The 12,715-nt window shown below is 36.6% G+C and overlaps 1 protein-coding gene across 1 annotated transcript in view; it reads left to right on the forward strand.

The window, feature by feature from the left end:
• The window catches only part of gbe1b (glucan (1,4-alpha-), branching enzyme 1b), a 136,380-nt gene extending 125,558 nt beyond the window's left edge, over window positions 1-10,822 (forward strand). The window contains exon 16 of the mRNA XM_081371499.1: window positions 9,434-10,822. Within this exon, the coding sequence (XP_081227625.1) occupies window positions 9,434-9,493 (60 nt within the window). The 3' untranslated portion in view covers window positions 9,494-10,822. The remainder of the gene's footprint in view (window positions 1-9,433) is intronic.
• The last annotated feature ends 1,893 nt before the right edge of the window (window positions 10,823-12,715 follow it).

The following is a 12,715-nucleotide window of genomic DNA, read 5'->3' on the forward strand; positions in this document are numbered from 1 at the left end:
AATATGAATGTTCTGTATGTTGCGGTTCTGAAGTTGAATAGATATGACCTGAACCCTGTGAAATTGATAGTGATGCATTTGTCTGAATATATATATATATATTGAGCCATTTAATGCACACCCAGAACTCTGCACCATAGAATCAGCAGTGTATGGTCCCATTTGATCTGTAGCAGCCATGGATACAGCAAGAATTGCCTAATTTTATGATATAAAGAGTTCATATTGAAAGTTATAGAGTTTTTATGTTTAGACCCCTTCCAAGTGGTTACTTTAAATTCATCCTATGTACAAACACTGCTGCTACAGCTATCCAAGCAGCGTTTGTGACAAATTCACAATCATATTTTAAAAAAAGCATTGAGCTCCATTCGGTTGCATGCCATAGCTATTTGTGAACACAACACGCTTAGTCCACATTCACACAGCAACAGAATACGGTTGTCAGTCCTGTATTTGCACACAGACACGTGTTGCATCATGTGTTGCAGGTTTTCAAGTGTGCTTTCGTTTCGGTAACTTAACGCACGACTCAAATGCTCCACTCTCCATCCAGATATAATCGCTTCTGTTGGTTAATGGAGATTTGGACGGATAAACTCGCAGCTTGATTGGACTGGTCATGTCAAAAGTGATAAGAGTTTTATGGACGTCGCCATCTTTGATATCACTTTAGTCATTGTGGGTAAGAGAATAAGGGCTTGACTCCCGTTGCACGTTCATGCAGACAGTATTCGAGACGCTGCTGGAAGTTGCTGTGTGAAGTCTGTGAACAGACTCACACCTGTAAGTAAATGCGATCGTCAATCGTTGTACACTCTTAAAAATTAAGGTTTCACATGCATGCATAGAAGAGCCATTTTTGGCTATGATCCTGGACCACAAAACCAGTCACAAGGGTCAATTTTATGAAATTGAGATGTATACATCACCTGAAAGCTGAATAAATAAGATTTACATTGATGTATGATTTGTTAGGAGAGGACAATATTTGGTCGAGATATGACTATTTGAAAATCTGAAATCTGAGGGTGGAAAAAATCAAAACATTGAGAAAATCTCCTTTAAAGTTGTCCATTTATTTTCGCGATTGTGCTGCATTCACTCACAAAAATATTTCTATATGTATATGTGTATATATATATATATATATATATATATATATATATATACCTGTATATATATATATATATTTACGGTGGGAAATTTACCAAATATCTTCATGGAACATGATCTTTACTTAATACTTAAACATTTTGACCCATACAATGTATTGTTGGCTATTGCCACAAATATACCCGTGCGACTTATGACTGGTTTTGTGGTCCATGGTCACACATAACCTTTTTTTTTTGTGGGAAGAACATTTTAAAAATCTAATGATCCTATTTTCACTTTAAAGAACCTTTTGTGAAATGGGTGTTAAAGGTTCTTCGTAGAACCATAGGTGCCAACGAAGAAGCTTTATTTTTAAGAGTGAACGATTTTTAAAGTACATAGTTTGCAGCACACCCCAGCTTATTTTTTCGAATGTACTTTAACCCTCATGTGAAGTACATTGAGTTCTGCCCAAGACTTTCTGCTCCCTGTGCAAAACCTCCTCTTTTATCTCCCCTGGAAGCCCCAGCTGCATTAAGACAGCCTTCATCAATTAAACCCCTAAAATTACACATTCTCTTTTTTCTTCCTTTGTAGCACTCTATTAATTCAGAAACCCCTATATCGCTTCCCACCCACTTTCTGCCAAACGCAAAGTTTATTTTAACAAGCGTGTGACCAGTAGCATTCCCAGCAGGGAATAAAGCGAGAGACAGACAGACAACAGAGCGGTATTCGTCTGAGATTTCGCTCTGATATTTGTCTTTTCCGCAGCTCAGAGCTGACACACCTGCACAAGATAGAAATTAATCATTGTGATTGTTGGCAGGTGCCACAGTATGGTCCCTTTCTGCTCAATTTTTCTCCATGATTTATTTAAGGGCCGCAACTTCAAAGTCAATGCCAGTGTGCGTAAACTTTGCCTCCCTCTTTGCTGTTTCTTCACTTTAATGGGTCCATCAGCTCACCACCTCCGTTTCCATGAGTGACAATAAACTCATTTGCTGTCTGAAGGCGTTGCAAAGGCTGACACGTCGCGCTCTTAAAGCGACGCATTCGGCAGAATCAGGTATGCGGCAGGATGACTGCGGAGGCGCCGAGCAGCAAATGAGTGGAAAATTCTACCCTTTCACTTTCAATGATGAACAAATATGAATTCCTTGCCCCAGGTGTCCATTTGGTGCGAGCGTCGTCTGCGCTTTTACGTCTGTTTCCTAAAGTTTTGCATATGAAATGGATTGTTTGAATTCCAATGATATTCATGAGACACTAATTGCGAAATGCCTGTGAATCACCCCTTTTGAGGTTTTCCAGAGCTAACAAGACTGCTTAGCTCGATCCTCCATCAGAAACATGAAATTCACTAAATTAGTATATGAATAATGTCCGGCAGTGAACTTTCTAGTTGTTCAACACATCTCTGTGCATGTGATAGATCGTATAATTTGCAGTTTTGTTTGCAGTTATCATTAAAAAAAAACATAAAAAGTTTTCAGCTCTTAGAGTTTGTCTTTGAAGAAAACGCCCACGATCTCCTGACAGAGTTTTTAGTGTTCATAAAAAGAATAAAAAAATAAAAAATTTAATTAGTGAACTACATTTAACATGTTTTTAAAGGGATAGTTCACCTAAACAATGGAAATTCTCATAATTTATTTACCCTCATGCCATCCCGGATGTGCAGTAGATAACTTTCTTCAGATAAATTGAAAAATTGAAAAGTCCATAAAATAAAAATGAATGGCTGGCGCTTGGTTGACGCTTAAAAAACACACACAAACACACACACACAGCGATCGTAACTGCAGTCCATACAACCCCGGTGTCTTCTGAAGTGAAACGATAGTTGTTTGTAACTTTTTTAACTATAAATCTTGCTTCCGGTCTACTGTCTTGCGAGCAGTGCTGGGTTGATAACTTATAACAAATTATAGGCACGCCTCAAAGCCGTGCTTCTTTGGAAGCAGAGCCAAACGCAAAGTTACAAAAAAAATGCTGTGCACACCGCCATGCGAAATGGGGGCTATGTCCGAAAACTGAAAAATACTGCCTTCAGCGGATGGATTCCAAGGTAGGAAGGCATCAAGGCACGTCCGAATCTAATGTTGGCTTCACTTCCTGTCTCCTGAGATTCCTTCATTTGATCGTATCCTTCACTGACTTTGATATCCCACAATACTGTGCGTTCCATTCTGTGACAGTTGAGCTAGAAATAAAGATGGCGTCTGAAAGTTGCGGTTAGTGGTCAGTTTGTGTATAAATGTATGTTTTTAACATTTATCACTTTTGATGTAATTTCTTGCAAGAAATTACTATTGTAGTGATTAAATATTCGCTTAGTTATCACCAAAGTTCTGTCTATTTTGTTGTAGATAATTAAAACGTTATGCTGTTTCGTGACGTGCCTTTGTGTGCAAATGCTGCCTGCAAAGTCATTGCCTGATAAAAGAGTGAGGTCTTTTTTTTTTTTGTCGCGCACACCTTCGCACTCGTGCAGACGTGGACTACCACTCCTCACATGATCTTCACAATGCACTTATGCTGCGTTCACGCTATGTCTTTATTACAGTAACTATTCTGATCCCTTTCATGATCGATCATATGACGGTAGACTGAAAGCAATGAATTATAGTTAAAGAAGTTTTAAATAATAGTATTTCTCTAACACACACATATCGTTTCACTTCAGAAGACATTAATTTATTCATCCACTGGGGTTGTATATAGATCACCTTCCCAATCGCTCGTCAACCGAGCGACAGCCATTCAATGGCTTTATATGGACTCACAGAGAAGGATTATTTTCTCAAAGAAAAAATCTTTTGTTTGTGTTTATCTGAAGAAAGAAAGTCATATTCATAGGGGATGGCATGAGGTTGAGTAAATTATGTGAGAATTTCCAAATATTTTCTCAGATATTTGAGTACAGCAGTAATTGATTTCTAATATATTCGGTTTTTTAATGCTTTGCTGAACAATAATTAGGAGTTCAGCATTACCTGCATGCCAATCATTCACAAGCGTCTCATACTAAATTCTTTTCACTGTTGATTTAAAAAATACACTGTTCACAACCATCCAAACATTCCTTTTACTTGTTGTCTTTTTGTCTCAAATTGATGGATTTAATTACATACTACTGGATGTGTAGTGTATCAAGTAAGCATTTTTATTTTTTTTGCCCTCAATCTCAGTGTCCACGCACCACAAATCCGTACCCAGCCGAAGCTTCTTGCTCTGCTTCAGTCAAGAAGCACTTGAAAAGGGCTGAGATAAGAGACAGGTGTGTGAGAGTTTAGTCGGTGAGTGTGTTCTCCAGAGACTCGCAGAACATGGGTTTGAGGGGGAGAAACAACGGATTGTTTTGGAGTGTTCTTGTTTTAAGGTTACACAATGTGCCCGTCTTCAGAAGGTCATCATAAGACTCCGACATCTCCCCGAGGCACGTGAACCAGGCTTGTTTTGCGCATGATGTGCACTGATCCGGCTCGCCCGAACATCAATCCCGCTGAAGCCGTGTCCTCAAAGGCTCTTCTGATTCTTCCTTGAAACTCTGAACCTCACAAACCTGCTCCGGGGAAGCAGTCGAAGTTCACGATTCGAGAGGCTGTATTCCCGTTTGAGTCTATTTCGTACATCTTCAATTTGTTTATGCATCAATCAGCGGCCCTGTACCTTTCGTTTACTTTTCAAATGCTCTTTCATGCTGATCACAAAGAGAAGTTCTAATGATTTACTGTCCTTGAGCTGCCATTGAATATTTACATAAGCACAAAAAAAACACATGTGCCATCAAGGCCTTCAGACACCTGCTATTTGGTTCCTGCCAGCCTTTCCACAGTTCTTATAACAAGAAGCTGAAATGTTCAGTTTGGAATAAAGTGGACCTAAAAAGCATGATGACACTTAAATGTCACAGTAATATACCAAAATAAGTGGCATTAGTGTTTATTATCATTGAGATGCTATTATAGTTTTTATTAATCTCTCTAAATTGGTTTTTATTTTAATTTTAGTTTAAGATGTAATTTTGTTGTATTTTTATCTTTATATCTAAATAATTATCAAGTTAAACCAAATGTTACTTTGGTAGCTGAAATAAATTGAAATATGGGTAAAAGTTTTCAATAAAGGCCCGTACATACCAAGGACGATACTGGAACTATAACAATAACGATAAAGATAAAGCTAAATTTAAAAGAATAGCATAGTTGGACTCACTTTCAGAATGATTTTTTCATTGACAGCCAATCAGAATCCACCAGACATTAAAGAGCTTGATAGTTGATATTGTGGCGTTATGGTCAGACACTTGCATGTGCCATTTATATTATTAACATTTTACCAAAATCAAGCTCAAATGGAGTTACAAGGTTTTTGACCTGCAAATACGCGTTTTTATCCGTCATTAGAACGGTCAAATCTGAGGCAGTAAGTGCATCGCATGTTTTCTGACCTTATTAATATTCTGGCGAGACTTTTAACCAATTGCTCTGAAGCTGAAGGACGTCACAGGTGTCCTAGCAGAGTGTAGTTCATCACATTACCTATGAGCACGATCCAACGTTTGACGACCACAAAATGTCCCAATACTAAAGAAATGATGCAAGATAACATCTACAATTTGCACAGAATTTTCCATTTTCTATTCCATTTGCTGTTCATAGGTGGCAATTGTATAATGTTAATTGCGCCAGGCAAATAGTCTAACTTTCATGAATAAAGCACACTTATAATGAGCCTAATTTGCATAGAAAGGAGGCACTTTAGTGCTGAAAAGAATGACAATGACTTCATTTAAATATGGCGCAAGTGCTGTTTTAATACTTTTAGCGTGCGGATAAACTAGTTTTTAACCTATTCAACTATGTCAACTATTGCAGTACAATTTGCTCAGTTTTTTAATAGGTTTTATGTATTTTTTATGTTTTTTATTTATTTATATTAATATATTAAAAACTTGTGTTTTTGTGGAGTCACACCAGTGTGATTTTAGTATTATTTATATACTATTATAGTATTTATTGATATTTTGAATTGGCTTTTATTCTTATATTTTATATTTGTTGTGTTTCTTTGTCATTTCTATATAGCTTCAAATTATTTTTATTTCAGTTGTAGCTTTATTTTTACAAGTGAAAACTATTTTTAATGGTTTTAGTTGTTAACAATAAGACGTCACAGCACATTTTACAGCCTTTTAATTTAAAAGACTTAATGAGCTTGACACACAGTCATGAGGGTCTGTGCGATCTCTATGATGTCATTTCCTGTTTTTTTTTTGTTTTTGTTTTTTCTGATTTGGCACTCAAAAGTTGGTTGAATACTATTACTTTGACAAAACTTAGTTTCCTTCTTTTAATGAGGGTTTTTCTCTTCATTATAATATCAGGACAACTGCATCCCCCTGACATTTGAGACTTTATGCCTTCAAAAAAAAAATCAAAATGAATTTTAATTAAGAAATTATCATAAAATACTGTCGAATATTCAAGTGATCGTATGTATGAATTGCATTTGAATGAATTTTTGAATAAATGAACAGATGAGCATCATATAATTGACCCAACTATGCACGTGTCCTAGTTTTAAACTGAGTGCAATTAATACCAATTGTATCTCAATTAAGTTTGAGTCCAAACCTTTTATCCCCATTGCATATTCTCGACTGCACGTTTAATCAGACACATCTATATTCAAAAGCCAGAATCTAATTTGAAAGGATCCCATTCTATTTATGAGGTTCATATTGCATTGGTTGCAACGATCAGCATGTGTGTGGCGTGCTGTAATAATGACATTAGAGACCTCTGCTGTTCTTTGTTGGCTGATTAATCCGCCATTTGTCACCATTGTTTTACGCAGCTCTGGAAAGTAAATGTTGTTGACACACGACGGCTGTGGCGCAGTGGTGGTTTTTGTCTAGACAGGTGCTGTGATTCACTCTCTCAGTCATCTGGCTCTCTCTCCACAGCAGTTCCGACTCTGTTTAATTAGTCACCGATGACTGTTGCGGGTTGTTCGGCTCCCGTGGCTCTGTGGAGGAATTGGCAGCGAGCAAACATGTTCTGTGGTGTTCGCCTGAGATATATGAGTCCTGAGGGAAGCTTCCTTGCAGAGGAACTGGTGCTCGATGGGTCAGGGATGCATGCTGAAGTCTAGATTGCAGTGTGAACATGTATTTCCCTGATTCCTGTAGAGGATTGTACAGGAGTAGCAGCAGGTTTCACGTGGTGGGTCTACATACAAGGAAAAAGCTCAATGTAAATTTAAATGATGGTCTTGTTGTGAGTGATAACAGGTCAATTGAACTAATTCAGATCACTATAATTAAAGTGTAACTTTTTTACAATTTACAATTTTTACAATGTCGGTAGTATATGTAAATGAACAATGTTTACTTGTTCTCTGTGTTACCTAAACTGAGAAATTCACATTTATTTGTCAGCAAAAGTCCGTCAGATGACACGAAACACACCGTCCAGTGAATTGTGAGCTTTCGTGATGATAACTATAGATTATACCTCTGTATTTTTGTATTCCCTGCCCACGGACAGTCGGATTGACAGAGGGTTATTAACAAAACAGTCATCATAAGAGTGGGTTTATCACTGAACATTTTTGGTATTGTACTCACAGCATTATGGTAAAAAATACTATGGTAACATCTTTCTTACCGGCAAGCGACAATGTTTTGCTTCGGGATGTTGGGCAGAAGGTGCTCTCTGTTCCTTATCTTCCCAATTAACTGACAGAATAACCGTTTCTTTCAGTTTTTCCTGTCCGTTTGGCCTAAAACACTGTGTTCGTGGTCATCCAGTTTGAAATGTTGACTATAAACAGAGGCTTTTTAAGATTTACAAGTCATTGCAGCCTTTAGCCTCCGCCTACAACACGCTGAATCTTTCACTGGAGACCGAAAGTAACTCACTCCCGATTAACTTTTACTCTTTGAATTCGTGCACCTGGGAACAATACAAGTTGACACCATTATGACTAAAGGTTTCCTAAGATGTATTTCCTACTAAAGCAAGTCGGTAATTAACTCTGGTCAAGCGTATAAATAGCAGACTGGTGGGAGTGGCCTTGAACAGCAACATGCCCAGTGCATTATGGGTGTTGAATGTTTCCTTTCTCTAGTCAAATAGCACTGATTTCAATCCTTTTCGCCTTTCTTCCATGTATTCAACCAAGTTTTAGTGAAAGGCCGTTTTCTTTTTCGTTCTTTTCTTATACTGCTTAACGAACGCCCCGGTGCCGTCCACCCTGCTGAGAGTGACGTTTAGATGAATATGTAAATATGTGCTGCGCGCTTTCCTCTCAATAACAAAATAAACACACGACAAAAATGACAGCGGTGAGGAAAGTATCGGATCATAGCGATTTTTATTCACAATTCAAATAAGGACATTTAATTACAGAATAGATCTGGCAATGTGAGACTATAGTTTGAATTAATCTATTTTTTTTGCATGACACATTGACATCCCAGTACGGAATGGCCCTTTCGCCATTATCCTGAACATTGTATAAGCATTCGTTTCATGCATCATAGAAGGGAAGAGAGATTCTCAGGAACGCACGTAAATGTCACATGCTTTGGATTTTCCCGGGAAAAACATCCCGAGTCCTTCACATAAAAAAATCAGTCTACAGGATTTCATAGACAACCTGTCGCTGAAATTATCAATACATGAAAAATCTTACATATAGCCACTTTAAGTCATTAAATTGAAACTTTTCTTTTGAACAACCATATGAAACCAACACAGGTTCTAAAACTTAACACATGTTTTAAACTATAGGTTTTTGAAGTCTTGGACCCTTTATCATTGCCCCATTTAGTGTTGTAAAAATAATTTAGTGCATTTTAGTTTTCACAAATATGTTGTGTGCTTAAATGCAAAAATTCAAATTTCAAAAAACTTTTCATTTTGAATGTACAGATGAATTGTAGTGGAGGAAAATCTTTGTCCTTCCTGCTATTTGAGTCAACAACTCTTTCCATAGTGAAATGAGATCATTAAATTTTTATCGAATTAGCTCAATGCTGATGATCAATTCAAACACACAAATTCCTGCACATCCCTGTCATGTACATATATTAAACATTTAGCATATTTTCGCCTCATGAATGTGAAAAACACATGCAGACTCCACTTGGGCCTAGTCATAGCTGTAGTCTAACTTTCGCTTGAAACTTTTTCACATTCCACAGTCTTTTAGACATTGAAACTTTTTATGTTATGCATTGTTTCAAAATGTGCTACAGTGCCTCAAACAAATGCTGAGTCCCTTTGATCTCTTTCCCTCTGTGTCTCTCCCACTCTCTCAGGTTTACATTCCCTGCAGAACCGCTATTGTTCTGGCCAACGAGGAAATCGATTACTGCTAGTGAAACACAATCAGCGATTCACCGCGAGATGGAAAGCCAGCACGCTTCAACCTACCTCCATTCACAGCGTGTTTGCCATCATCCTTTAGAAACCACACATTTTCCCTGTGAACTGCCACCAAACTCAATTGAGTACAAGATGTTGTGAATACCTTCTAGGCCATTTCATCTCAGGTAACTTTTCCTGTCATTGTTCACACATTAATAATGAAGAACATCGCTCTGCTCTAACTTAGATAAAGTTGAATCAAAATCAGTGTAACCCCACTATTCCTGTTTTTCAAATGCCTAGGTTTATTTGTTTCATAAAGATGCGTCTTGCTGTGGTTAGTTGTGCTTATGCGTGAAATTACTATTCAACAGTAAATAATGTTGAAGTTAATAATCACTAAATGATCATTTGACTTTGGCCAGTATTATAAGCAATATTTGTCAGCACTGTATTACCGTAAATAATTGTGAAAAGTAAATATAATCAATTGACAATAAGTGTGATCTGTCTGCTATTTAATTCGAATATGACTCAAGCACTTTTTGACATTCTATGTCAGTGATGGGAACTGTTCTGTAAAAATATGAATTTGAACCACGTATTAATTCATCCAAGTTCAAAAAATCATTCAAGAAGGATGTATCAATTACATGTCAGTTTCATAGTGGGCTCAGTTGAATTATATATTTTTAATACATAAACTCTGTGTCATAAAATCTAAGTTATAAGTTCCGACAGGCTGTTGTTTAGTGCCTTTGAAATATTTTCAATCATAACCAGGATTTGATTAATTAAATTATATTAATTTCACTTACTAAATTAGATTTTTTTTTTAATTATTTTAAAACAAAAGCTGTATTAACAGAGATAGCTTGTGCTAATAATAATAATGAATTATTTCCAGTTAGAAGACAGTTGTGCAAATTCACTTTCCGAAATTCATGTTTTATAGTATATTTTCCACTTTCTCTTCACTGACCACAGATTTTGTAGCACCGATAGAGATCCAAAAATAAGTCTGTGTGCAGAAATATATGCATTATCCTGAAGCTTCTCTCATCAAAGCGTCATAAGAGACACTTGTTGCTCATTTTGCTCTGTCTTGTTGTTTTGTGGTTCAAAGAATCTCAAATTGCCCTTAATGAATTTGATGATTGTAGATGTGCAGTAATATAACCTGTTATACTGAGAAATGGCTTTCCAGAAAGCGTCTTGAATAAAGGTTTACGCTTATTCTACATGATCCTTGTGATGGGTCAACATATGTTTGTGTGCAATGTTAAACACTGGGCTATTTGTGTGTGTAGGCCATATTAACCGAAATAAAGCACTTCTAGAAAGAAAGAAGGACTGCTGGTTTCTTGCTCTTATAGAGCTCAATAGAGTTTTGGAAGTAAAATCATATTAGTATTTTAGTTTGCTGTCACCATGAAAACAAGCTCAAGAATGACCACTCAAATATTTAACTAATGACAAAGTCAAAGGCCCAATCTCCCTTTACGATAAACTAGTTAAGCATAGCTAATGTTGATTCAGTTACAGTATGTAATGTGTAATTCTTCATGGGATGAGCGGATGATTCCCTCATTAAAAGAAGTACAAGATTTCCGTTTTCTATTTCTCGATTATATTTTTGCTTTGAATCATTTGGGTCTTTGTTGATTTAGCTTAAGTCCTTACTGAAGAATTTTTAAAAATGTGTATGGAGAAAATAAATGTCATTTAATTAATGACAACAACAATAGATATTATATTCATTAGGTGTATAATTTAACCAGTCCCTGACAGAATGTTGATATCCAACAGACATAGAAATACTCTAAGGGTCCCATGTAGTGATATGATGAGGTGTTTCGCCTCATAGTTATTACTAAATCATATTTTATCACATACTATTTTTATCACGACTAAATCGCTGTACATACCAGTACGGAGCCCCTAAAGGGACATGGTGATGGGAAAAAAATGAGATATATTTCAATATATATCTTTTGTGTTCTCTCGCAAACATTTTGTGTTCCCCCGAGAAACTTTGTGTTCGCTTGAAAAGTCTTAAAAGTTTTGCGAGGGAGCGCAAAACATTGTGACCCTACAGGAGCAGTTTTGGACACCCGTGCTTTAGGGGCTCAGTAATTGACCAATCAGAAGCCAGAACTGGTCCCTTTTATTATGAGATGTATGCAACTCGTCGTGCTTCTAAGGTAGATATTTGCCTGTTAGTCTGGATGTGCTTTCACAGCCATTGATAGCAGACAAATTTGCACTGAGAGCTTGTCAGGCTTAATGCAGTGATTGTATATAGAGATGTTTAAAAAGGCTTTGTTTAGTGACAGTGACATCTTTATCACTGAGATTAACAGATCATGTCTCTAAAGTGCTCAAAAAACAGACAACAAACCACATCTTCAGGCATTGATATACTTATTCAAGGCCTTTTTATAGCTTACTCCATTAAAGTGTTATGTAACTCACCAGTGCATGTTTATTTTGAGTAGTATTTCTTGTGGTAAACCAGGGTTTCTCAAACTCGGTCCTGGAGGGCCACTGTCCTGCACAGTTTAGCTCCAACCCTGATCAAACACACCTAGCTGTGAGTTTCTAGTGATCCTGAAGACATTGATTAGCTTACTCAGGTGTGTTTGATCAGGGTTGGAGCTAAACTGTGCAGGACAGTGGCCCTCCAGGACCAAGTTTGAGAAAACCTATGGAAACCCATTTTCAGCTCAAGAATAAAATGTAATTGTGAGATAAAGTTATTCTTATTCAGCTGAAGTCAGTTCAATGTTGATTCAGTTCAGTTCAATAAGATCATCAAGTGAAGTTTACCTATTTTCAAGAGTCACATTATGAGATATAAAGTCCCAAGAGAAATACATTTGCAGTTGTGAGGTATTAAGTTAGAAAGTACTAATGGTGAGAAACCAAATTGCAAATATGAGACAGTCACATTGCAAGATATAAAATCATCAAAAAAAAAAAAAATCACAATTGTGAAATATGAACTCACATTTTGTGATAGTAAGTCATATTTTGAGATGGAAAGTCACAAATAAGATCACAATTGTGGGATTTACAGTCACTAAGAGATATAAAATCACAAACATGAGAATCAGAGTCACAAGCAGTGTTGAAATATTATTACAATGTAATACAGCTTTTTCTATTCTGTTTTTCTATTTCTGTTTTTCTCTATTTGAATATATTTTAAAATGTAATTTACTCCTTTGATG

Source organism: Scardinius erythrophthalmus (genome assembly GCF_964197995.2).
Source record: "Scardinius erythrophthalmus genome assembly, chromosome: 7".
NCBI lineage: Eukaryota > Metazoa > Chordata > Actinopteri > Cypriniformes > Leuciscidae > Scardinius > Scardinius erythrophthalmus.